The following is a 27,297-nucleotide window of genomic DNA, read 5'->3' as shown; positions in this document are numbered from 1 at the left end:
ATTTTAAGAAGGCAAAATTAGTTTACGTGAGCCAGTTACACTGTTCACTGGGTTACAGTACAGCAGATGTCTGCATGGAAATTAGAGTTAATAAATATTTCTGGGTTCAGTTTGGCCGATTACCTTTGGCTACAATGCATTGTTCCCGCGCATGCACATTTGGTTAGGTTAATTCTACTCTTCTACCCAAGAATGACATAATGCTTTGACTTTGTATAAGTTTATGCATTAGTAACGATTCTCCAGTCACTTGAAAAAGGGGAAATAGTGCCAAAATGTACTGAAAACAGCATGCAATAAACTTTGACATATGACCCTTGTACTTAGATTTTGGGTGAATTGCCAAAGTCCCAACCAATTTCAGAAACTTTGCCGAATAAATTGAACAATTAGTTTTGGTTTTCAGAGGAACAGTGTGTATCAGTTAGGAGATTTTTGTTTTTATGTACTGAAATGGGCATTACTCGAGCACACGATTCTACCAAATTTTGACACGTTTCCTACATTTTCAAGTTATGTTAGGGCTTTGTATTTATTTTAGCAGAGCAGGCATTAAGTGAGGTTCTCAGGGTTTGCCCAAGTGGGCCCAGCCCGATAAAACCCACCGGGTTTTTTCGGGTTGGACCCACTTGAAAAAAACCCACCTGGGTTTTTGAGATTTTTGTTAATACTTTTATTGGTACAACTAAGGCGATCATATTGAAAGTGATTTTTATCAGATTTTGGACTTTCATTGGGCGAATTAGATGCTTTCACGTTAACGTACTCAACAGCATTCAACATAAGACCTTTATAAACTTTAGAATGCACTGAATGGATAAAAAAAAAAAAAAACTTTTCTTAGCTTGAGATAATTATAGAACAAATTAAAGTGCAGATTATGCTTATAGCCTATTTGAGATAAAATATGCAATTTTATATTTTAGAAGATAATTTCCGTGAATAGTGTGCTCGCCAACTCTGCGACACCGAGGGACGTTATCCCTCACACAAATTACAATGCATAAAACACGAACTAACTTGTACTAGGTGGCCACTAAGAAACACGAATGCTGTCTGAGTCAGAGCAGGGAGGCGCGAGCGAAAGCGAGGGGGTGCGTCCGTATGGGGCAGGCGCGTAAGCGACGGAGGGTGTACGCATAAACGTGGATAGTGGAGACGCACACTTTCACTCACTCAAAATTCATTTAAATATGCTGTGCACTGACAGTAATTTCTTACATTCACACTTCCATTCTTTCACAAAAGATGTTTCACATCGTATATAGCTATAAATTTTCTTTTTGGTAAAACATTCTGCTCGAGTGGAACCGCGAAATATATGCTAGGCCTGGTTGTTGGCTATTTATTGTGTTTTTAAGTAGCACTGTATCTGTACGTGGAAGGAACTGTGATATTTGGCGCAAAGGCACACTTTTTTTGATTTAATGGCGGAAATACGCCTACTATTGTTTTTTTTTAAACAACGAGTCTGCATTGTTCAAACTTCGCAAAGATATAGAGTACTGAACACAACAATTTTTGTTAAAAGTAGAAAGAGGAGAACAATGCAAACTTCAGGGACGTATTTCGGGTGTTCCTCCCCCCCCCCCCATCTGCACCCAAGGTTGAAAACCTTGTGCATTTTACATAACTTGAGTCGAAATTTATGCATCTCATGCCGTAAACTAGTTCTGAACCGGCCGATTTTACACACACACACATATGTATCATTTTGTTGAATGTTGATATACTTTTTCCTCAATGCATATGAAAAAGTGTTTGGGATTGCAGTCAGTTAAAGCTTGGGAATCAATTCGAAATTTAATCCCAATTAGGAAATTTGCTATGAAAATTCATAGCTAATTAACATTTAACTCTAATTCCCAATGTTTTTCTCAGGTCTCAAGATGTATTATCCAAAGCGAAAGAAATTATTAAATTAAAGATAACACTGTTTAAAAGAAAAAGTTAGTATTTTTCACCCTGCACCAAACTCCCGCGTGGTGCAGAGCATGTTTGCGGTCAGTAGATAAGCTGGACTGAACGGCTGAGAGGAGAAATTAAAATACCCAAACTGTAAGATCAGTATCATAATATCGGGTTTTGAAAGCAGGCATATAAATGAGTATATCCTAGAATTGTATATTCAAAATATGTTGCAATGAATGCATTTGAGGCTTGCAGAAGTAAACTCCTTCACCCATTAACTACTATATCTTTGAAAGCAGAAATGGTTGGTTGGTTTTGTACCGTCTATGAAACTGAACTGGTGCAAATATTTATTAATAAATGAATAAAATTCTGAAAACAAAGTTCAGAAATTATTAGTAGTACTATTTTTAACTCTTGTGTACTACCATGGGGTCTTTTGGAACCCCAGATTTGTTTCTCATGTTACAGCTGTTAAACAAGTGAGATTACAGTTCATCTTTTCTTGCAGACTATCTCGAGTGTATGCTAAAGATGCATACTAAATATTTAAGTTGTCTCTTTGATGGTTCTGCGTAAAGAACATAATTTAGGTGGGATTCTAGAAGACCCCATGTAATTCCTGTGTAAAAGTGTTCTTGGTAATACACAAGGGTTAACATTCTTAAACAAAAAATGCCGAAATTATGAGCATTCGAAATCGTAATGTTGCAAAAAAAAAAAAAAAAAAAGTTTAAAGTTATTTTCCTTCTATATTTCTTTTTTTCTTTCTTTCTATTTCTTAAAAGTTATTATATATGCAATACAGGTTATACTTCATATGTCCCGCAGGTTTCACGGTTATTGCTAAGCATTTGGCGAACACTAAGGGACGTCTGGAACGCATAGAAGAAACCCAGTCACGCATACTGGAATACGTCCACGGAAATTTACGTTCACCGGGAATTTTGCAACCACTGGTATTACCCGACGGTCTGACTCTACCCTGTGAAACGGTATCGTCGGTTAAATCACTGGAAGAATGGGCACACAATGAAAATAATGCTACAAGTTTGGTAGGTTTTGAGCTCACTGTAGTATTTTAAACCGTAATTTCCGTATTTTTATATTATACGGGGTGATACTTCCCATTAGGTATCTTGCATTTGTTCAATGACACGTGGCAAGTTGAAACTGAATAAACAAAGTGGGTCATAATTTCCTTTGTAGTTTCGAACATTGATAATGCAGCAACTATGATAGAAATAAACTTGTTCATACCAGCAATTGGCGTCTCTCCTAGTATGAATCTATATAACATGCCACATAAATTGTTCATATATTAAGCCGCTACAGAGCAGTCAACGACCTTAACGTGTCTGTTGGGGCGTGTGTGGTAGAAACATTCGGCATCTGTTTCTATGAATGTCTCAGTTGTTGTAATATGAATATTCACAACCGCGGAAGCAATTATGAATAACTTCGTTCCAGTATACATAACCTAATGAAGCCTATAGGGCATATTTATTTTATAGAGACTTGGATTTGCGTTCGTTGTATTTTGGGCTCAAGTTCGGCTCCGCCATCCTAACAGGGACTTTCAGGGTTTTCCCACCAGGAGAATTTTAAGACTGCCTATAGAAAATTGTCATAACTTAAACATTTTCCCGCATCTTAAGCTGTTATGTAACGTGTGTTGTATCTAGATTATAAACAAAATGTTATACACAATGCAATGGAAATATCCCTGAAGTAGCATCCCTTCTTCCTTTGTTTTTGAATCATAAGAAAACAATTATATATTCAGTGTTGGCGAAATGATTAAAGAGAAATAAATTTTTCATTGTATATTTGCTACACATTTTAAGTATTTTTCATTGTAAATCTTGGGTACAAGAATTATTAAACGGTATGTCACTTTCAGTTAAAGGGGCATTCCACTTTCCGAAAATTATTCGTTATTTGCACAGTATGTTCTTTATGCTTCATTATGCTTTTAAAATTCGGTTCGTCATTATTTTCATGTTTGGAAATAATAGCATATTTTACTGTTTGCCTTATCCGGCTAGTTGTTACGGGATGTTTCATATTAAAAATGTTCTGTTTCCGTTTTTTCGTGTGCAAATTGTATTGCTCTGTGCACTGGTACAAATATATTCTATCGAAACATCTCTAAGTAGTAGTATTTAAGAACCTGTAAAAGTCAGGAAATTTGATTTTGCCAAACGAGCTGGAACCCTTTCATCGATTACTTCTAGTTTTCTTCGTTTCTATGCTAGGCAAGGAAAAAAATTGATATTTTTAGTGGCTATTCGTTAGTAACAACTAGTGTATTGGTAATATGTATAATTATAACTGCTTTTATTATATTTGCTTACAGCAAATAGCTTTGAGTACCTTGGGTGGTAAAAGTGTTGAGAAGTTAGTGAGACGAATGTTAGAAAAAGTATTCAGTAACGACGCAGCAAAGAAATTCAACTGGACCGGTAGAAAGGGTAAAGAAGCACTAAGAACCCTGAGAATAATGCAAATACTGAAAGGTATGCTTTGATTGGAAACTCCTGTCTAATATGCACTTTGTTTGAGGACAAATTTTGGACAGTCACCACTCCTGTCAAGTACATTGAGCAAAATGCCACCTTCCCCTACTTCCTCCCGCGATCTGAGGTTCATATGTGCGTTATTGTTGTGACTGAATCTTGTGTAGGTTTCATTCGTGGATAACAGACCTATAGGATTTACTTACTATTCATTGATGCTCGTTTCCTCTGATAATATGCGCGAAACACAACTTGTACGCTTTACAAATTCAGGGGTGAAAACGCAAAGGGGCATAACTTGAAAAAAAGTGCGTTTTTCTATTATGACTTCCACGTGTTCTATCAACTGTTAAAATGCAGTATCTCACTTCATTATAGTTCCGGCGATATAAAGATTTAAAAAGCAAATTTCCCGTAGAACTTTAAATCGCTCTCCTGTAAACTTGGGAAAAGTCAAGATGCCCCACTTCGAAATGACGGCTTAAATTTCGTTATAGTTTCCTCGTTGGCTTTTGTCACTGCTTAGATTTTCTAATATTTGACCTGTCGGTATCTTGGGCAAGAACTAAATGAATGATCTTTTATTTATCTGGCTTATCACTCAGTTGTTGCTACTAGTATTTACCAAGACAGTTTCTGTGCGGTCATGCAATGAGAGTGCCTAGCTGGATTACATGCAAAATAACGTAACCTTACACAGCTACTTTCTAGCTTTCATAGTAAAACTTAATGAATCAAATTTGCTCGCAGGTGACATAAAATTTGTTTTCTACGCCATATTAGGACAAACTGGTCCCAAGCTAATTATTATAAAACCGTTTATTAAAAGTGTCGACAAAACGCACAGTGACTACCTTCAACATGGTCGTCATAAGGCGTTCGGTCCTCATGTTATTATTACTCCATCGTAAGGTATTGCCCGATTTCTCCAGCAATGTTGAAAATATGACATGTCCAGACTTTTGCCTCGGCCTGCATACATGTAGAATTTTTACAATTAACAATTTGAAAAAAAATAGTTAATTTTACTGTTATTACTATTATTATTTAGCTTTATAAGAATTTTTCTTTCCCCCAATACAGAGAATTTTGAATTTTCTTTTTATATTTTTTTATTTTTATTTATTTATTTATTTTATTTTATTTAAATGTCAAAAAATTTGAAATAAGTTTTAAACGATGTCCAAAATTCACATATCGTGAACTGTTGCTTCCAAATAGAAGTGAGATTACCAAATGTGAGTGTTTTAGTAAGTATAGTAGATTTGTTTAACAGACTCATTACCTTATCGGCATTATCCTTGTTCTCCATGCTGCAATAGATTATTGACAGTAAGTTGCATTACTACTTCGACTATGTCCTCTCTCTTCACTTTCTTTCTTTTCAAGTCTGTTCTAAAGATAAATGTTCTGTATTCAAGTTATTCGTTGCATGTCAGAAAAAGAATCCTGAATAACGCACGTTAGTGTGAAAGCCTATGATATTTATTACACTTCTTTAAGTTTTACGTCCCACGGTTATGCCGGTTAGTCTAAAGGAGACGGTGATGATGAGAGATGAATGAAAATGGTGGAATGAAGACAGTGGGAGGAAACGGGAGAACCCCGAGAAAACCCACGCACACGGTGTTTGTCCACCACAAAGTTCGCTTGGCGGGAGCAGGGTTTGATACCGAGACCCCAAACACCAGAGGTGAACGCTCTACCACTGAGTCACCGCGGCCCCTTATTACACTTCTATATCAATTTTTTTTTCCCAGCCAAAATGCTTCAAGGGAACTTTTAAGCATAGAGCGAAGTTTAACATTAGTCCCCATCATTCGACCACACAGCATTTTAATTCGCTATAGTGGTTCGATCCCAGCTTGCGCTGTGTGAACTTTGTGGTGGACAAACACCGTACTCATGTTTTTTTTCGGGATTCGCCCGTTTCCTCCCACTTTTTTCATTCCACCATTTTATTCATTTCTCATCATCATCGTCTCCTTTTGCCTAACCGTCATAACCGTGGGACGTAAAACTGAAAGATCTCATTTTCATTTAATTCGCTATACGTTACAGGGAATAGCCAATTTTCTCTCGAAAATAAATTACAGGTTTCTCAGATCCAATTTTGGTCCATTAATTTTAAATTACTCGGATGTTCCGTATAGCAACAGTTAACTTGGGTTCACGGTACCATCTCAACATTTAGTCCATGGTTGGGAAGAATATTATTGAAGTAAGATTTTTTCCAAACTCTGTAAACAACTAATACTGCACTCACTGACATAGAACGCTGTATCATTTTGTTATGCATGGATGAAGATTTTTTTACTTTTTTTGGATTCGAATGAAACTGCAGACTAACCACTAAATCACATTTATTTGTTTATTGATTGAAGAGAACCTTACAAAATTAAAATATTGAGAAGGAATTTATTGAAGTAAGATTTTTTTAGCAGTCCTTCTAAAAACCAAGTAACACCACACTCAGTGATATAAAACTCTCTCTCTCTCTCTCTCGGGTTCCCCCGTAGCCATCGTTACGGTTACAGCGCTCGCCTTCAGTGCGCGTGGTCGCAGGTTCAAATTCACCTGGGAACCTAATGCCTCGGATAGCAACTCGAGTAGTCGTTCAGATCCCACCTTAAAATTTAGGTTGTGTCTCTATATAGCCTCGCTTCTGAAAAGGGACGCGAAACTCCCACCAAACAGACAAAACACATTATGTCTTACGTTATTCATGGATGAAATCTTCCATCCATAAATAGCAAGAGAGAATGTGTTTATGTCAGTGACTGTAGTGTTGATTGTTGTTTGTAGGGACTGGAAAAATCTTACTTCAGTAATATCCTCCACTACCATGGATCAAACGTCGAGATGGTACAATCAATACAGGCTAGTTGGTATAGGAAATATCCGAGTGATTGCAAGCGTATGGACCGAAATCGGATCTGGTTACAAGGATCGGAACATTAACACGTCATTCGTGTTTGTGACCATTTAGTACTGTTTATAGGAGAATGGCAGTAAAACTTTTACTTCCTACTTCGAAGGTCAGGATACCAATGTCGGTAATCATCCTGACTGAGTTTTTTGGCGGGTTTTCTCAGTCCCAAAGAGGCAAGTGATATCGCATCTGAATGGAAAGGGACGCCAGATCTCAGGTGTGACGACCTTCGACCCTAATGTTCACTTGGCTACGAAACATTAAAATTGAATTCTCTTCAGAATATTCCGAGTAATTTAACAGTGAACGATTGTACTTTTTAATTCATAAGTGTTCTATACATTGCGTTATACATGTTAATTACATTGAAACTTTGTAATCATTCCAGATGGCGTTCGGCGGGTAATACCATCAGCAACCGATGATCAAATAGAAATGCACATAAGGAATTGGTTTAAGTACTTCATCAACAGAGACGGTGGGCGGGAACGAAGACGACCATCCTCTGCGAGTGGGGAATCTGAAGAAACAACTAATACATTTTTAAAAAGGCAGAAAAAGAAGCATTTTTTCGGTAAGTTATTTCGATGTAAAGTAATTGTATTTAAGATGGATAGATTTAAGTTAATATTAGGGTGAGTTCGCCACTAGTCGACCTCCATCCAATAGTCGACCATTTTTGCGTACTATTGTCTATATAAAATATACCTGATGGTCTTTTGAAGCGAAAAATTATTCATGATAAAGCTTGCATCGTATACTACCAATGACATTCATTGTTTAACTCTCCCTTGTTTAGCTGGTCGTCTTCGACCAATAAATTTCAACGTATCTGTAGAATTACGAGTGAAGTGCGCACTTTACGACAGCGTGTAATGAGAATCTTGTGTTCCTGTTGTTTTCATTTTTCTGAGGATATAGATAGTACGTGAGGTAAGAAATGTTTTAGTTACATAACTAAGTTAGTCTAGAAGCTGTACCAGCATAATTTGTCAATAACTGGAAAGTATTAAATGAAAAAATACGCGTTAAAATGTGGTCGAAATTTGGCAATTTTCCTTCCCCATACAAACCAATTGTCGACCAAGGGTGGTCGATTATTGGATTATTTGAGAGTGCGCCAAATTGCTTCAAATTATTCCTTGTACGGTATTAAGGCCTCTTTTTCAACATGCATGTATAAAATTTTCAATTTCGTGACATATTCTAAAAATCGACCGCCTATTCCTCATGTTGGTCGACTATTGGAATATTTCTTGCCAGCTGTCGACCACACTGTTTCATACTGTGTTTTGCGTTTTGCTGACTAGAATTTGTTCAGTAACATTACTTGAAAGTTTCTTTTTCTGACAATCTATTTCAATGGGGAACCATTTTTTTAAACACAAGAACAAGAAGCCCTCCTAGCTGATCTAATGGCTAGCACGCGTGCCATGATCTTAAGACTTACCTCGCCAGTACGAACAATCTTTTCATTCTAGAAGATGCACGTAGAATTTTGAACGCGTATGAATCTTCTTTTCAATTGTGCCCATCATCCGGGAAAATTTTGGGATCAAAGAGCGGGAAGAATATTTATGAGGTTCAAGATAAAGAAAAGTTAAACGCTTACTTTTCTAGGGACGTTTAGTGCTTCGGGAGAAACAGTTGCTCCCACGATTGTTTATCCATACAAGTCACGAGTACTCAGAGATATTGGGCCTTATTCAGAGTCATTATGACGCGTGATTAGTGCAGTACTAAAGCGTTCGACTAACATGTGTTCCCTGCAGTAGTCTGGCCTTTAGTATGACTCTAATGATACGTCAAAACAACTCTGCATAAGGCCCATTGTCTCCAATATTCCCTCGTCGATTGTGGTAGAACGATCCGAATCTGGCTGGATGATTAGCGAGACATTCTTTGAGTGGGTCGTCAATGGTTTCAATAAATGGCTATTAGATTACGATGTACGTAAGCTTGTAATACTTTTCATCGACGGTCACAAAACTTACTTAACTTATGAAGTAAACAAATTTTCTGACAACAACGAGAACATATTGTATGCCCTGTACCCTCATGCAACGCATATCTTGCAACCATGCGATGTATCCGTCTTCAAGGCGTTAAAAACAAATTGAAAATTCGTTGTCCGCAGCTATCTATCGGAACATAATTTATCTTCCGTTACAAGAGTTCAGTTTGCACCACTTATTGCAGAGGTCCTAGTAACAGCAGCTACACCGTCAACAATAATGTATTTCGCAAATGTGGACTGTATCATTTCAATCCTGGTGCCGTTGAGTACACAAAATGCATCAAGATTGTATGCAAAATCAAAGAGTACTTCCACTCAGCTAAACGTTAGTGAAGAAGATTTTCTTACTGCAAGAAAAGTTATTACTGTGTACAAGGATGAACTTCAAAAGGCTGCGGTTAACTTCAGCACAGACCTTGAAGTTTTGAAACTTCCAGTAGAAGAGCCGATGGACGAAACACTACAAACTGATGATAAAAATGCCAGCTTACCAGTAGATGACGAAGTTGTAGTTGGTGAAATCCCTGTATTTGATGATAACAATGAATACTTGCCTCAATCTACTCTTACAGTTAATCAGGATTTACTAAATGGCCTTCTCCAGTCATTGACTGCTGAAGCCAATCCAAGTGTAACAACTGAAAATAGTGAATATAGCATCTATTCTACCAACGAAACCTGGGAATCAGACACGATTGCAGTACAGAAGAAAGAGGAAATCAGTATTGTGCCAAACGAAGAATCAGTTGTATGTCTGCTTCGACAACAGAATCAGAGAGACCTTTAATTATTCTGAGAAAGGAAGTTTCTATTCCAGAATTTGTGCCATCAAATGAGAAAAAAGGTAACACATCAACTCCACTGAATGAACTGAACTTATGAAGGATATTCAGCAAGATACTTATTCTCCCAAAGAACATCCTATATGCTCTGGTTTATATACCAGAAGCATAGCAACAAACAAAGGACATTAAAAGCGAGATTGTTGCTGGACTAAGTGAATCAAGTCAGAAGAATATCGCAACACCTAAAATTATCAGACCAATCAATATATAACGGCAACTTTTAAAAAGCATTTGTTCTGGCCCAAGAGTCCAGTCAAAAAACCTAAGAGGAAGGTAGAGAAGATACCGCTTGCAATTAGCTCAGAATAATATCGCCGAGTACCGACTGAAAAACAATAAAAACATAAGAAACTAGAGGAGGGAAAGAAACGCAACAGAGATTAAAGAACGGCAAAAAAGAGCAACAAGACGGAAAATCCTCAGAAAAGTTCGAAGAAAAACTGTAGAACAACTGCTGTTGTAGAACATCACAATAAAAATTATGTAATTTACTATGACAATAGAGCCATATGCAGAGGATGTGGAGTGATAATTAACGATTTTGCTTTGGAAAGTGAGAATAAACTAGTGGGTTGCGATGAATGTGATAAATGGTTCCATTTTCGATGTACCGCTGGCTATGCATGGGAAAATCTCGCAGATAAGCTGTTCATGTGTGCAGAGTGTACCATATAAATTATTTGAACAAATAATGAGGAACTTACTGTTATTACATGAAAAGATAACTCAATGTGCTCAAGTAACGCAGAAGAGAAACCTTATCATATGTGAGAAGATAACTCGGTGTGCTCAAGTAACACAGGAGAGAAACCTAACACGGGAGAGAAATCTAGTTCACACGGGGGAAACGTGATCACGTAGGATTTTTTTTAATAGTGACTCCCCTGGTAGTGGAGATAACTTGGAAACCGCTTGCTGTAAGCTTGAATTACAAGTCGGTCAAGCTTGCATCCAGCTTGATTGGAAAACGTGCAAGCATGCCGCAAGCTGGGTTCCAGTAACGAAGTTACATGGGGGCAACCTTGCATTCAGTGTTCCATTCAAGCTTGACGCAAGCATTTTACAAATCAAGTCTATAACCAATGAACGGACAGTGACTATGACGCTCTTCGAAGTGTCTAAAGCATCGTTGCAAGTACAACGAAAGGCAGATTGTATGAAAGCATGCGTTTCAAGTGCAAGCGTAGAAAGTCAAAAGCGAAGGACGAGCCAACTGGCCAAAAGCTTTCTTGCTACTAGGGTCGTACTTTGTTTAGAATTTGTAAAGCTATAATAAGTGATAAGATAACGTGTGCATATAACGCAGGAGAGAAATCTTGTTTCACGTGGAAGAACCATTTAATATTCAAATCCATTATTCCAAATAAAGTAGCTATGTATCAAACCCTAATAGCCTAGTCCCTTAATTTATAACCACTAAGGAGTAAAACTTTAAGAAAATTAGATAAAATCTGTATCATCGTTTGTCAAGTTCAAATCTCACGAATAATACAATTCCCAAACATCATCTAACGCAATCAATTACTTCTAAGCGATAGAAATGATAGAAATTGCGCGCGGTCGACTAATAGCATGAATGCGGTCGACTACTGAATGACGATGGTCGACAAGTGGAAATTTTGATAAGTTTTCGTAAAACGTATTTTTATGTCACTGAAAAATTTTAAAAGTGAGCAGTTAACACACGGCATGGTACAAAAGAACCCAAATGAAGCAAACAATTCACTTTTGTCAAATATTATGAAATCATCACGTTTTATAAGTGTTCAGAAGTAATATTTTTTTTCAGCGGTCGACTATTGGCGAACTCACCCTATTTAAGTAATAATTTTAGTGCGTTTAACATTAACCTGCCGCTAATTTCACCGTTTTTCTGTAATGTCTTCACAATAGATAAATGAATCGAAAATTATCACTTAACTCTGTATGAGCTTATTCCGTTAAAAAAAAAAAAAAAATGAGGTGCCGTTCAAAAATTTTGTAGCTCCTGATCCGAAAACTAATTATCGGCCAAGATCGCTATCTTTTGCTGCATTTTTTTTTTTTTTTGAGGGGGGTTCATTCCTAAAATTCTCTTTATCTTTTAATATGTTGTATAATATGTATAACAATAAATTTGTTTTGTTGTGATACCAAGTAGGATCTATTGCAATAACTGAAAAAAAAATCGGTAGGAATTGGTATGGGCAGCTGTAATGTTCGCTCGTCATAACTTTCATTATGTTAAACTTTCAAATATTTTTGCGTTTGTTGGTGGAAAATTCACAACTTGCATTCTCACAGTTGCATATACATTTACACATTATTTTGAAAAGTTTCTCATTGTTTTATTTTTCATTTTATTGAATTCAAAGAAATATTGAGAAATTCCATTAAAGTATCGTTTTTTTTTTTTTTTGGTTTGTTTACTAAACTTTTAGGAGCGCTTATTTTTTTTTCGAAATTTATAGAATCAATTTATTGCCATTTTTTTTAAAGAATTCTTAAGTTACAGCTGCTCGTTGTGCAGAAGGATGGCTAATCTTTCAGTGTTTTATATAAAGAAATATAACGTTAGTGTATAATATTATTTGAAGATGTATTATAAAGTCTCTTCACTAGCTCAAAAGGCAATTCCTTGGATAACTTACACTAGTCTACTATTGTTAGCCTTTTGTATGGCTCTGTGTCTACTGTATAGTGTTACAAACGGAAAGTTCTTGATCTTTGGCAGCACACAGGTTGAGAATCACTGCCCCAAGTCTTTATTTAGTTTTTACGGGCATTCATCATCAGTACACCATTATGTTATTAAATGCCGCGGGTCAGGGAAAATAGGTGATCTTGCACCTGGAAATCAGGGAAAATGATAAAAGTAATTTGTAAGAACCCTGTGTTGGGTTAAATTCTTATTTTAAAATTCAGCCATTCATTACTTTTATAAACGTCATTTCTAGCGTATTGATTATAATACAATGTCACTAAAATGACGTTACATACTTGTTAATATTGTTGATAAATAATAACGCAGGCATGATTATGACGGGAATTTCCTGGTCTAAAAAATACACTAATAGAACCGCACAACTCTATACGCAAAGTACTATTTCGATTCCCGAATATACTTCGTATAGGAGTTGTAGATCTTGTCCTTTATAACCCCATTGCTGGAAATACGTGAAGGCCAAGTTAATTTATTTCTGTCCATACGTATTTTTTTCAAATCAATCACAGAAACAGGTTGACTTTTTATTTTTTGTAAGAAAACGTTTTTTGCCAACCCTGGTTCGCAACACTTATTACAAGAGAAAAATGTTATTTAAAAAGGATTGAAATAAAAGAACTGCCAAATGAAGTTTTAAAAATATTTTTTCCACTTCATTATTTATTTCGATAGGTTTTAAGGTGTTAAGTGTATATGGCACAAGTCGGAAGGACAAAGGGCTCTGGTAGGGTCTGTTTTGAAAGTTTTATTCCAGTATTCATCTGAGGTGTACATGAAAATTTCTACCCAGTATTGACATTCGCGAAGCACAGAATTTGCAAATGCTAAACCAGTAGTGGTAGAATGGACCTTTATTTGTTTACTTTAGAAAATCGCGAACTACAAATGTATTTAAATTATATTTTATAAATTAAGTTCGGCTGTTTTCACTTTGTACATATGAAATATATATTACGTTGCATTGGAGGGGATTGTTTGTGCTAATAAGCTACTTAACTTTTATTTGCAGTTCTGGTTGGGATGAGAGGCCAGCTACTGAACCTACATCCAATTCTTCGATTTTAAAAGGACAGCTAAATAGTTGAAAAATGGAGGAAACAGTGGAAAAAGAAAACTTTGGAGATTCTGCGAGATCTAAGCGCCGCAAGATTCAAAAGGAGTATGAAGAAATTGTTAATGAATACAAATTTCTCTCTGCAGAAGTAATAGGACAAGAAATAAAGAAAACTAATAAACTAGATTCAGATAACAATGCGAATGAAACTTCGTGCAGAAATGATAATCAAGTTCTACGTGTCAGTGACCTCGACATTTCAGAGGTATCCAGTAAATATGATAATTCTAGTGATTTTGGAATGTGGAGTGATAGTTCACATGGTGAAGTTCCTGATTCTTTGGAAGTGAAGTTGGTGCAGTGGGCAAAGGAATATAACATAACTAATACAGCCACTACCAATCTGTTACATATTTTAAACCAATATTTCCCTCAACTTCCTTTAGACGCACGAACTCTATTACATACACCGTCTTGCTCCAATGTAGATACACGTGCAGGGGGTCTATTTAAATACTTTGGCGTAGAACATAATATTGTGAAGAAAAAGTCATCAGGTTTGATTCCATGTATTTATCCATTTGTAAATTCCAAGTTGTTGGTAGAAAATGAGGGAACATGTTTGGTAACTATTACAAATAATGTGGATGGTTTACCTTTACATTCGAATTCAACCAAATGTTTTTGGCCTTTAATGGGAATTGTGGATCAGGCAGTGATAAAACACCAGTTTTTCAAGTGGACATTATTATTAATTTTAAAAGTGAAAAATGTGTGACAGGACTCGAGATCAAACCCAGGTCCTTAGGTTTATCGCGCCTGTGTGCTAACCAACTTCGCCACCCAGTCGATCCATTTTCCAGTCACACAATTTACACTTTTGAGTACGGTGTTCTTTTTTTTTTTCAGACTACGGTATATGCAGAGTCAGGATACCACAACTTTCTGTTGTGATTGGACTTCCCAGCAGACACTGGGGTAGTCCAAACTCAACGAAGTTGCAGTACACTCCATGTGGTCTGAAAAAATTACAACACCGTCCTCAATAGTTGAAATTGTGTGGTTGGGAGTTAGATCGACTGGGTGACGCAGTGAGTTAGCACATAAGCATGATGAGCCTAAGGTCTCAGGTTCGATTATTGGTCCAATCACACATTTTCTACTTCAAAATTATAATGTCTGCACTTGCGGAGGCTTGGTGTAAAAATCGGAAGTCACCCTAATTTCTTTATTGAGATATTTTTATTTTCTATAGTCCCTACTTTTCGAGTGTTGACTTTGTGATGAAGTATACTTTTAAGAGGCCCCGTCACAGCGAAATTAAAATACCGCTAATTTTACAGTAATTATGTGATATCTTCAAATAGATAAAAGAATCGAAATGTGGAACAAGAGCGCCCTAGACAATATTATTTTGCATTAGATACCGTTATCACGAATCACCTAGTAGCTTTGCGTTTGCAGCCATTTGTAAACGCAAAAATAAGTGCCGATTCTTTAAATGGCTAGAAATCGAAAGCAGATAAGTGAGTCGTGATAACGGTATCTCATGTAAAATAATATTGTGTAGCGAGCTCTTGTTCCACTTTTCGATTACTTTTATCTGTTTGAAGATATCATAATTACTGTAAAATCAGCGATATTTTGATTTCGCCGTGACGGGGCCTCTTAATTTTAGAAAGAAAGCAACGTTTATTGAACTTTAAGCTGTACGTACACAGGCCGGGGGGAAGGGAAACAGTAGGTATGTTTTATCCAAATCATCATCCTGTGCCTTATAAAATCGAATCGAACGTTTAATGACTCTTTGAATTTCCATTCGCACTGTTAGGTCTACTTGTCTTTTCCTATGGTGTAGCTTTTTTTTTTTTTTTTTAAATTTGTTTGCTTTCTTGGATTTATAAGATAAAAAGGCATTTACTTGTTTTATCTGATCAGAATATTAAGTTGTGTATGTTAAGAAATTATGAAATATATAGGTTTACTAGCCAGTTACACATCTCAACGTTTTTCTTGTAATGTTACAACATATGTATGGGTGCATGCATTTAGAAAGTAGACACTCAGACGTGTTGTATATATATATATATATATATATATATATATAATCGCATTCAAAAAAGTCTATTTTATACGTATATGAGGCGATGGTGCTGTAAAATTTCTTCATATGTAGTAGAAGTAATAACTGATCTACGCTATCTGAGTATAATTGTAACATTAACAAAAAAAGAATTGTATAGTGCTTCAAAATATGCCATTTTCATGCACAGATTTACTTCTATCATTAACCCACCGGCTGGTCCCCTTTCATAAGCTCGTACACATATGTGAAATAATGCTGGGATTTCAACATGGATCCAGATTTAATATGCATATCTCATTGTTGTTTACAATGAACAGTTACCAAAATTTTGTTTGCAACTTCAAAATTATTTACTATTGTACTTTTATTGTACTATTTGTTATTGTACTTTTTTAAATGTAAGAAGATTGTAATGTAAAACAAATGATTTTGCAACTTGCAATTATAATAAAAATTATGTAGTGGAAACTTAAGAACAGTGTTTAATTTATTTCATTAATTAATACTGATCTCTTTTTTCAATTACTTTGTTATTGCAGTAGTATTGTGGATTGGTATATAAGATAGCAAGGAAAAGTTCCTTAATCTCTAATGGGTATAATGCGTGTTTGTTATTTGGCTGTTTGTCTATTGATTTTTATTTTTCAATAATATGCTTGGTTAGTACTAGTATGCATTAAAACGCAGTTCTGAACAGAACAAAATGAATTATATTAATAACTATACGTTACAGTTTCAAGGACCTAACGTCCTCTTTATCAGACGCAAACATTGAGAAAAGACTGTTGACAGCAGATCTTATCAACTGATGGTTATTTAATGGTTAATGGTTTTCCAGAGCGTTTTAATGGTTATTGATTATCCAGAACCATGGAGTTTATTGTTTAGTACTAGTATAAATGTACAATCGGAAGACGTCGCATCCTGATCCAACATGTAAGTATTCCTCTTTAGTGTTTTCCTACATTTTTGCACATGTAGGGGGCTTTACCCCCTCCCTCTTGCCCAATTTTCCTCTCCAATGAACTTGGTATGTACTTTGAACGAATAAATAATCATTAAAAGTTTCATTTGAGTCGGTTCAGATGTTCGAAAGTTGTCGTGAGACCAACACACAATACAAATGCTGAGCGAGTCGAATCTCAGACTGCTTCACACATTCAATAATCCATATTTTCAGTCTTCCGAAGTTAGCCCAGCCAAACCTCTACGTTGAATGGTAGTTCATCATCCAATGCTGTCGTGTGCGCAACCAAATGTAGCATAATTCCCTGACGTTCCCTAACGTGTCTTCGCTGCGGATGAGGTAGGGTGGAGATGCATTCGGTTCGACACATTTTACTTTTTACATGGTATTCCTGATACTCAGATCTGTTATTTATTTAGGCATGAGTTATTATTTATATAGTAATAACGCAAATACACTTGATCATATCTGCGTCATTATATATGAATAATAACTGTGTAAATAAATAATATCCGAATATCTCAGGAATACCATATAAAAAGTCAAAGGTGCCAAACCGAATGCATCACCACCCTACCCCATCCGTCGCAAGGACACGTCCGGGAACGTCAGGGAATAATGCTAGATTTGGTTGGGTAAACGTCAGCGTTTGGATGGAGAACCACCATTCAACGTCGAGGTTTAGTTGGTGTAACGTAGGGAAACTGGTGGGATTTGGTTGGGTGAATGTAGGCCCAACATTCTCAAGGTTGTTGGGGTTTAGTTGGCCCAACGTTGGGAGATGGTTGGGAATTGGTTGGGTAAACGAAGGCCCACCCTTCTTTTGGTTGGGGAATAAGTGGGAAATGGTTTGGGTGGGAATTAATTGCCAAAGCGGCCAAAGATGACGTTGGGCCACCGTTTGTATGTCGCACTACCACCATTTTCCCAACGTTGGGCCAATCGATTTTGCTACTAGGGTAGAAAGCACATTATTGTGGTAGGTTTTTTTTTAATAGCGCAGGTGACTAAATACATTTTTTTAGCAACTTAGAAGTGTTAAGAGAAGTACAGTTTTACTTTAAAAGGATCATTGTAAACTTATCTATTCTTTGAATGGATGACTAAATTAACATAATCTACTTTTATACATTGAGCAAACTTAATACTCTCAGGTTTAGTATAGTAACTTGTCTACACAGGCTAATGTATTTAAAGCTACTTCATGTCTGCTAACCAAATGCGGTAGTAGTCTGTACTGGGACTTATATTTGTAATATTTCCTATTAAAATAAAATTTCACAAGTCTTAAAATAATTTTACAACTCACATTTATTAGTAGCAGCCATTAAATAACTTTAAAATACATTAGTAGGGTTAAAATGGGAATTTACAACCGCGATCAAAATTGCCCCCCTTAGTCTTTCACCTGACCAATTATAGTTTAGTCTTCCTAGGGTTAATGTTAAGATACACGGATGACTAATGATAGTGAATGATTATGAAGGAATTAGTGGCATGAGAACGGGAAAACCCTCATTAATATGATATTGTCCATCATAAACTCATGAGGCCGGAGATTGAACCAAAGATCCGTCGCACCAAAAGGCTACGTTCTACCTCTGAGCAATCAACCCTTTCCTTCCGCAGTGCTGATGAATGACGTCATACTCTAATGACCTGGTCGTAATTCTCCAACGTAGTGGTCTTCTACACACGTCTTCCTAATTGTTCCCCACTCCCCCCCCAAGATTTCTGATTAAATGAACAGCGAAATCATATTAAAATAAAATCTTTGAGTTTTGTCTCACGGTTATGCGGGGCAGCCTAAAGGAGACGGTGATGATGAGAATGAATTAAATGATGGAGTGAAGAAAGTGGAGAGGAACGATAGAACCCTGAGAAAACCCACGCACACGGTGTTTGTCCACTACAAACGTACACTCATGTCCAAAATTATTGTCGCATGTCTATAAATATGTTGTTTTACGAATAAAATTTGATAACGAATTCGCCCTGTATTTCTTATAATGTTGGTATGTGCATAATCGGCAAAGACATGTATGTGGCAAATTTCATGTCAAAAGAGCAGTAAATAAGAATAATAAAACGAAAATAAAACTTTCTTGTCCATTTGTTTTACTCATCCTAATTTACGTGCTTATAATTCTTTCCCTATAAAATTTTCTACAAATATACATTTCTCGATTATACACATAGTATCGGTATTAAAAGTATCCTGTAAAATCATTATCAAATTATATTCTTACAAGAAGACAGTTATAGATATGCGACAATCATTTTAGACATGAATGTACATTTTATTGTTTCAATGATTTGTGAAATAGTATATTTTCTAGTTATATTAACACCTTCAAAACAATATTTCCTAAAATTTATTGCAGATATCAGAATGGTATTTGGCCAAATGCAATCTACTTTAGCTGACCTTAGTGAAAGAGTATCTTCCGTCGAGAAGAAAGTCGACACACTTCTAAGTAATGATGTGAGTGTGAAAGCAGAGTTCATAAACGAAGAATCCGAACTTCTTGGCCTTCTGCCTCTGCGAACGTTGGATAATTTTCAAACATTTGAGAGAAAGCTTGAAGATCCTAACTTCGGAAAGAAATATGTAAGTGTCCTATCAAAACTGTACAAGTTATGAAGCAGGTTTCAAATCTTTGTTATATCTTTTAATTTACGTCTTTTTGGAACATCTCTTTTTTGACTAAATGTTAGCATCAACTCCATTTTGGCCAATTTAGCCATTATCATGTGCATTAGCTATGGACTATAATTTTGACTGTATGGGATCGTAGTCTGTATAAGCACTGGTTGCAATGTTGCAATATCAAAGGTATGTAGGTACGCGCAAGTGTTCCCCTCCCCCCAAAAAATATTCAGGAAATATGAAGAGGAAAGTCTCTTAAGCTCTATTTATATATTATTGATTAAATTGTTTCTCTAATATTGATTTAATATATAAGCTATTTTCTTTTTTTCAAACAACCACTATCAATGTACGTTTATACACTATTTATATACAAAACCTCTACACTCATGTTATTGAACACGAGATAAATCGAATATATAGTATGTGCTGTAAGCCATGAATGATGGCGTTAATCCGAAAAGAAGAAAAAAAAGCAAGAAAATTGCATGCATGCAGTTAAACAAAATTATTTAATTATATAATCTATGCATTATTTTAGAATGAAAGGTCTTTCTTCGATCTTTTGGGCTTCAAATTTTCCATGACTTTATTGAAATCTGAAATGCTGCTCGCCAAGTTTCTCTGAATAGAAAGCATCGCTACCGCAAATATTTTCCGCTTTATTTTCTTTAGGGTACAGAAACACCTCTCTCCTCCGACAATATGCATTTTGTTAGCATTTCTTTATATAAATATACGGTACAAAAAGTCTATTTTCAGAAACCACGTATTTTTGTCTGTAAAGAAGCATGAAATCTAAGATGTTTTCCTTCGAAAATGAAAAAAAAAGTTTAACATTCCAGCAAATTAGGCTAAAGAAGACAGATGAGTATTGGAAGTGAATGATTTGATATTAATTTATGCTCTCCGCCGGAAATCGAACAAAGAATCATGTGCACGAAAGACACAGAGCTAGGAATTAGACCAGTAGTAAGACATTTTCTTCTTCGAGACTCGATCGATCCCCCCCCCCCAGAATAGAGTTTTTTTAAAAATAAATCTTATCCCAAGAATTTTCACTTTTGTATTATAAATGTGAAATAAAATCTATTGACTTCGAACGACCACCCCCCAAACTTTCAGCTTGGATTCGTCCCTACTACCACCAGACTTATATTTGTTCTTTGCGCGTTTGTTTTGTGAATAACTTATTTTCTCCAAGCATCTGTATCTCCCTCACCCTATGAATTGAGTCAAGCGCTGCTAAGCGGAGGAATTTGCCAGTTGCGGAAGAAAGGCAACCGCAAGAAAGCTATACGGGAAGATAGGAGCGATGCAAGAATAAATCCACTTCCCCATGTTAACAGATAGGAGCTTGCTGCCATATGCTCGATATTACTGCTTCCAGTGGCAACGTTCGCTGCCACCGGAAATGTAAATCTCTCTCTCTCTCTTTCCGTTTTTTAATTTACTTTTTTCAGAAATGCATCAATACTGTTTTTGCGCTCAAGAGCAGAGGTTTTATTTTTTACTGATACACTACATTAATACTTAAAAATAATTTTAGTATTAAAAAATATCCGGTTGCACAACCATGCAACATATAGTACCAGCCACCGCTGAATTTTGGTCTACTTGCCATTCATACTTGCTAATATAGTCATTTAGGCGGCAATTAAATCTTTTGCAGTCAATTGTTTTAGAACATATGAAAAACCTAAAAGAAAATTAGTTTATCTTGGTATTTTTCTAATTCTTCTGTTTACAACAGCACTTACATTGTCACAGTAGATTAGATATCTTTAATCAGTCTCACCTATACGTCACGGTAAATTGGGATTCCTGAATCTGTTTCTCCATAGTCAGTTGTTTGATTAGTTTCTAGTGTATTTTTAGTTTGGGTTGGGTTTTTCTTGTTAAGATGCGTGCATGTGTATGTATATATTTTTGTGATAGATCAATAGTGTTATCAAGACATACCCAGCATTTGAATTTGAAAATCGATTTTAGACTAGAGATTTTATTACTTCTAGTCAATGAAGGAACAAATTATATTGTGAAACTGTTTGATTTGAGGATATCAGAAGATAAATAATATTAGAACATCTTTGTAAACTAGTAGACAAAAAGTACCAAATTTTTACTTTCTTTGTTCCTAAATTCTGTTACCTATAATTTAAGGTAAGTTGAACCATTTTTAGCTAGTTTCTGTGGGTCATTTAGCTATTTTCTGACACTACTTGTTGGCAGCACTGATTAACCCACTGTTTCTTGTTACTTTTGGAAGTGTATGTAATTTCCATATACATACACGCACGCACACACACACACACACACAAACACACACACACACACACACATATATATATATATATATATATATAGTATTTTTTCTAATTCAAACGGACAATGGTCCTTTTAAATAACCGCAATTCCGATATAAAGCTGAAAGTTACCAAATAAATTCCAGGCAAACAGTTTTTGTTAGTCACTTAGCCCATTTGATACGGCCTTCCATGAAACTCAGAACTCCACGCCCATTTTTTCATACTTCACATTACGGTATTTAAAAATTAATCTAGTTTCATTCATGCTTCGTTAATTTTTTTCCACTGGTAGAAAAACATAATACGGACCCTTATATATATTGTTTTTCTTTTCGATTTCAGCATGCATTAGATCTAAATAATTTCCTTTTTTTCAGATAAAAGTATTACTGTCAATTGGTGGTAAGGATTTAAAAGGTTTCGCTCACAATGCAATAAGAAGAACTTTGTGCGACAAGCTCGCAATGGAATTCTCCTACTCTGGCAGGAAACCAAGGATCATGAAGCAAAAAAGCACACCTTTGGGTCCACCCAAATGTGCAAAAAGATCCACAGTAAGTTGATTTGAAAAGTTGTACTGAAATATTTAACTTCATTTATTTATTTATGCTAGTAACCATACAAAATTCCAGTTTGCTAATTACTAAGTCGTATTTCTCTCGTACTGGACGTGTGTTCTCATATTAGTATGTCCCAAGCAATCAGAAGTAATTCTTCATGAATAAAGTATGCTTTGAGTATTTTAGGATGCTTTTACTGTCAAGTAGTATAATATGTAAATGTGTTCACCCTTACTGGCTGAATATAAAATCTGTGTAGAATATATAGGAAATTCAATAACTAATCCAACACTCTATGTTGTAAACAAAGCTTTACTAGCAAAGTACACATTTAAACAAATCTTTGCTTGAAAAAGCATTCAAAAACAATTTGTAAGGTGTACGGAAAACCTAAAACCAAATAAAATTCTAAGGTAGGAATGATTCCAGGGCTAAATAAAGTCAATAGTGTCAACGAATTTAAATTGAAGTACAGTGTAGGAATCACTATGTGAAGTATAATTTTGCACCAGACTTTTCGTGTATACCTGTAAATTTGATACTGTCTACCACACGAATGTAACTTTGAAAGAATATAACTTTGTTGGGTTGGCAACACTGTTAGTCTCGTAGTATTACATAGTATGCCAAACTGTGTCCCCTGTCGATATTTTAAAGGTGCAAAATTTCAGAGCTCTTTGTCTAACACTAGAACGCAGATAAAACACTAGAAGAATATAGCTTTCGAAGTTAACATAATTCCAGTATAAAAAGAGAAAAGTTGCAGGCTTTCAAGACGGCGAATAGTCAAACTTTCGTCTTTCTGTCGTCTTCGTCTTTCAATTTTTCGTGACAACGAAGTTAGCCAAAACCTAATGTTTTTAGTGTTATTTAAAGTGACTTGAAACGTTGACTCAAAACCATATCACCACTAAGGGCACCGGAAGAAAGTCTTGTTACACTTGTATAGAAAAATGTAACTTTTCCATTATATAATATACCAAAAGTGCGGTGAAAGATAACTTTCTATAGTACCCTTACATAAAAATCTCAAAATAGGGGTCTAGCTTAGGTGACTTGAAAAATAATATAGGAATTAGTTTCAGCTCTAGGTATCCACGTTTACAAACCATACCATAATTCCCTAAAGCTATTTAAGAGGAAAATTTATTTCAAATGACTTTTTTAAAGAATAAAAATCGCTAGTATTTGCTTGAAATTCTATCTTTCTTTTCAGCTGCTGTTCGTAAGATGTACACCGACGCAACAGAAGAAACGGTGAAGGAAGTATTGGGTCTTTGGCTGCAGCAGCGAAGCCTAGACTACTGCGTAGGTAAGTATAGTTTTACCTATTTTCCTTAAAATCACGAGAGAGATCGGAAAGTTCTTACCATCACTAAATAAGCTAGGGATCTTCAACTTAGTGAAATAAGATAAAATGTTTACCTTGTATGTACTTATTATTTTATTATCCCTTATAATTTAGCAACTTGCCTGTTACTTTCCTCGGAGGGTGGAAATTTTAACTAAAATCGAGATTCATTACTGTTTACATTTTTATTTTCTTGTCTTCTGGAAGAAAGTACCTCTGTTAGTTTAATTTTATTTTTTGATTACTCCTATCTGCTGATGAATTTTTTTAAGACTAACGTTTATTCCTTGATTAATTTTGGTGTTGATTACTTCTTTTCTATACTGAAGGAAATTTCATTTTTTGAAAACTGCGATGTCACAGTAATAGAGAGATAGGCACTTTCTGTTATATTTGCCTTCTAAAAACATTTCCTACCTGCTGCATGAAAAACAGAAAGCAACTAACCTCTTTTTGTCTTGACTAATTTTAGAGTTATTTTACATCTTTTCTATCTACTGAACGAACTCATCTCTTGAGAGAAAAACTACAATACCACCCTCTTTCTTGATTGATTAGAGTTAATTACTTCTTTTCTATACTAAATGAAAGCATCTTACATTCTGGAAAACTCTGCAATGCCATTGTAATAGAGAAATATGTAATTGCAGAATCTTTCAGATGATAAGATTATTTCGTTTAGTATAGAAACAAGCAATAAAGCACTATAATTAATTAAGATACAGAATGGTATTGTAGTTTTTTCCTTCTCAAAAGATATGGTTTTATTCAGGAGATAGAAAAGAAGTAAAATAACATTAAAACTAATCAAGAAACAGTTTTTTTTCCTAGAAGATAAAGACTTCAGCAGTTAGAAAGTTTTGTTAAAAGACAAAATAATAGTAAATGCACATTTCTCTGTTACAAAGACATTTCCGAGTTTCCCGGAAGATAAGACTTCATTCAGTACGAAAAGGAAGTAATGAACCCCAAAATTGAAGAAGAAATAAAGGTTAATGTTTTATCCACATGATAAAGACTTCATTCAGCAGTGGCAGTAATAAAAAATAAATTTTAAAAAAAAGTAAGAGTAGTTTTTTCCCCCAAAGTCAAAAAGATTTCAATAGGATGGAGCACGCCAAAGTATGCGTATGCGTAAACACTCAACAACAAATTACCAATACAAAATTTATATATATATAAATAAATAGGGAGACATAGGTCTTAAAATGCATTCAGAATTTGACTGGATTGAAGTAAATGAAGTGATTTGCCTGCTTTGTGCCATGTACACTGAGAAATGTTTCTGCTTTCAAAGATGGGATATAAAGAACTAGGTCAATAGGTCGCAGGAGTATTTATTACTTCTCTATAATGAATTGTGAAACGACGCTAATGATTCCGACACGACGTTCCATGAATATGGGTCAAATAAACTTAGTGTTACAGTTACGGTAATGAGTCATCCCTTCTTCATTTGATATGTATGATGAAGGCAATATGCATGTCTTCCTATCAGTGATTGCTGTGTTTTGAAAGAATGAAACGTTGCAAAGATGTATTCCTCCGCTGTAAGGCTCAGGATTGAAATCCGTTTGTTTTACTGTCACAAATAAATCCAGAGAATTGTTGCTCAACACCTCCTTACGTATTAGTCACCAGTAACTTTTTTATATATATATATTTAAAGAGAAATATTTCATTGAACCTCTAAAGTATGTTCCAAACTCGTTGCAAAATGGTACGAAGTTGTCCGTGTACACGGTACCTATTTTAGTAAATTCTTACGCTTTTTCTGTAAATTGCGAACTACACTTTCCCATGCGTTCTGTTGTACATTACGCAGGATAACGCCTTGTAGGTCATCATCTATCATTTGTGTTGCTCCGTGAAGAATACAAGGTATAGAGGTTCACACACTTATGGCCTATCTTTCCTGTGAATCGTGAGATCAGATTGCATTTCATACAAGGCATGGAGAGAAAATTAAAGAAATAAGTAAATATTTGTTCTTCCATCCCTCAGTGATTTCTTATATCAGTGATCACTTCGTTTGTTTTTCGTAACGCCGTACTTATACAACAGTACCGAGTGAGTCAATATTACATTTTCTGGATTTATCTCAATTGATGCTCTCACAGAACAATGCACGTTTTCAGCTAGGAAAAAACTTCTACTGAAAATTTACTGGCACTAGAACATTGAAATAGGTAAAGTGAATAAATACCATGCAGTGGTACCAGTGATGAAACGGGTCACATACTTCGTGACTCGTGATCACGAAGTAGTCAGATCCCTGATCCTGTATGACCCAGACATATCCGTGCGATCCCGAGACGACTAAATATCAGACTATGGGAGAGTATGTTGTAATTGTAACAAACGCGATTCTTTCCTTTCAAGTGTTTCTTATGAGTGATCGTCAAAATTTAATCGAATAAGGCTGTAAAACGTAAAATGTAGAATATAAGGGATTCCACTGAACCGAAATAGTGTTTGCGTAATGTTTGTGTATAGTAGTGTTTAAAATTACTTTATTAATTTTCAGTATGGGAAAATGAATTATATTGTATTTGACAGTCAAGACACTTTGAATAAGAAGTGTCACAGTGCAAATCTAACATCTGAATAGGTGAGCTCGATTAGGGAATATGAATTCACTATAAAAATTCTACCGTAATGCTATAGAGATCATATTTGGAGTGCTTCCAAGCCATGGATCACCAGATCTGAGAAACGAGTGTCAGACTCTGTTGCCTTGTGTGGCACTTACTTCAAAGAATAATAATGTATTTTAATGAAAGCGTATTTATAAGGTAAACAATATGAATGTTTTCTTTTAACTGTGCAATCAATTACATGTTTTTCAGTACGTATTTATGATCGTTATTTTGAAGAGAACGAAGAGATTCAAAACCTGTAGTGGAAGGTGACACCGTTGAAGTTGAAGAACCCAATTAAGGAAATAAGTTAGAAATAATACAAAAAATGTAAATAAGTTCAATAAATAACATTGTAATACGAGTTGATTGTTTTCATGAAACCTTATATCAGTTATTGCGTAGAATGTAGGGATAATTTATTTCAATTATGTAGCAGCAGGATGCGAAATAATAACAGTTATTATCGGGGAGAGAGAAGAGTGGATAAATAAGTAAAAAAAAATGCACTGGAAAGTTTTGAAATGAAGATTTCATATATTGAACATCCAAAATTATTGAACTATGTAAGATTAGGGATAATGCTTAACTTCTAGGTTGTCCACTAACTGCACAGATTTACTGTAAATATTTTGTATACTTCTGACAGTGTCAGTGTCACCATATCTCGCCAGTAAATTATTGAGGATGAATTTTCTTCCAAAATTTTGAAGTGTGGGAATGGCCATCTTCAGTATTTCGCACCCTGTGTAG

At 35.4% G+C, this 27,297-nt stretch overlaps 2 protein-coding genes across 2 annotated transcripts; both read left to right on the top strand.

Moving 5' to 3' along the window:
• The first annotated feature begins 273 nt into the window (after window positions 1-273).
• On the top strand, window positions 274-14,074 carry LOC145686339 (uncharacterized). Its single transcript, XM_081759564.1, has 4 exons — window positions 274-2,966; window positions 4,271-4,430; window positions 7,751-7,936; window positions 13,938-14,074. The coding sequence occupies exons 1-4, from the start codon at window positions 2,709-2,711 to the stop codon at window positions 13,991-13,993; spliced, it is 660 nt and encodes a 219-aa protein (XP_081615690.1). The 5' UTR covers window positions 274-2,708; the 3' UTR covers window positions 13,994-14,074.
• A 3,932-nt stretch (window positions 14,075-18,006) lies between these two features.
• On the top strand, window positions 18,007-26,890 carry LOC145684755 (uncharacterized). The gene is made up of 4 exons (XM_081757127.1): window positions 18,007-19,646; window positions 22,372-22,548; window positions 23,771-23,866; window positions 26,755-26,890. The coding sequence occupies exons 1-3, from the start codon at window positions 19,323-19,325 to the stop codon at window positions 23,813-23,815; spliced, it is 546 nt and encodes a 181-aa protein (XP_081613253.1). The 5' UTR covers window positions 18,007-19,322; the 3' UTR covers window positions 23,816-23,866; window positions 26,755-26,890.
• The last annotated feature ends 407 nt before the right edge of the window (window positions 26,891-27,297 follow it).

This window comes from Thermobia domestica, chromosome 5 (genome assembly GCF_964235325.1).
Source record: "Thermobia domestica chromosome 5, izTheDome1.hap1.1, whole genome shotgun sequence".
Classification (NCBI taxonomy): domain Eukaryota; kingdom Metazoa; phylum Arthropoda; class Insecta; order Zygentoma; family Lepismatidae; genus Thermobia; species Thermobia domestica.
The sequence above is the reverse complement of the archived record's forward strand: the minus strand, read 5'-3'. Positions and strand labels throughout refer to the sequence as shown.

Coding starts and splice junctions, on each gene's coding strand:
- LOC145686339 (XM_081759564.1), top strand. CDS start 2,709: ATGCAATACAGGTTATACTTCATATGTCCCGCAGGTTTCACGGTTATT. Junction 2,967..4,270: donor AAAATAATGCTACAAGTTTG/GTAGGTTTTGAG, acceptor ATTTGCTTACAG/CAAATAGCTTTGAGTACCTT. Junction 4,431..7,750: donor AATAATGCAAATACTGAAAG/GTATGCTTTGAT, acceptor TAATCATTCCAG/ATGGCGTTCGGCGGGTAATA.
- LOC145684755 (XM_081757127.1), top strand. CDS start 19,323: ATGAATGTACATTTTATTGTTTCAATGATTTGTGAAATAGTATATTTT. Junction 19,647..22,371: donor CTAACTTCGGAAAGAAATAT/GTAAGTGTCCTA, acceptor CCTTTTTTTCAG/ATAAAAGTATTACTGTCAAT. Junction 22,549..23,770: donor AATGTGCAAAAAGATCCACA/GTAAGTTGATTT, acceptor CTTTCTTTTCAG/CTGCTGTTCGTAAGATGTAC.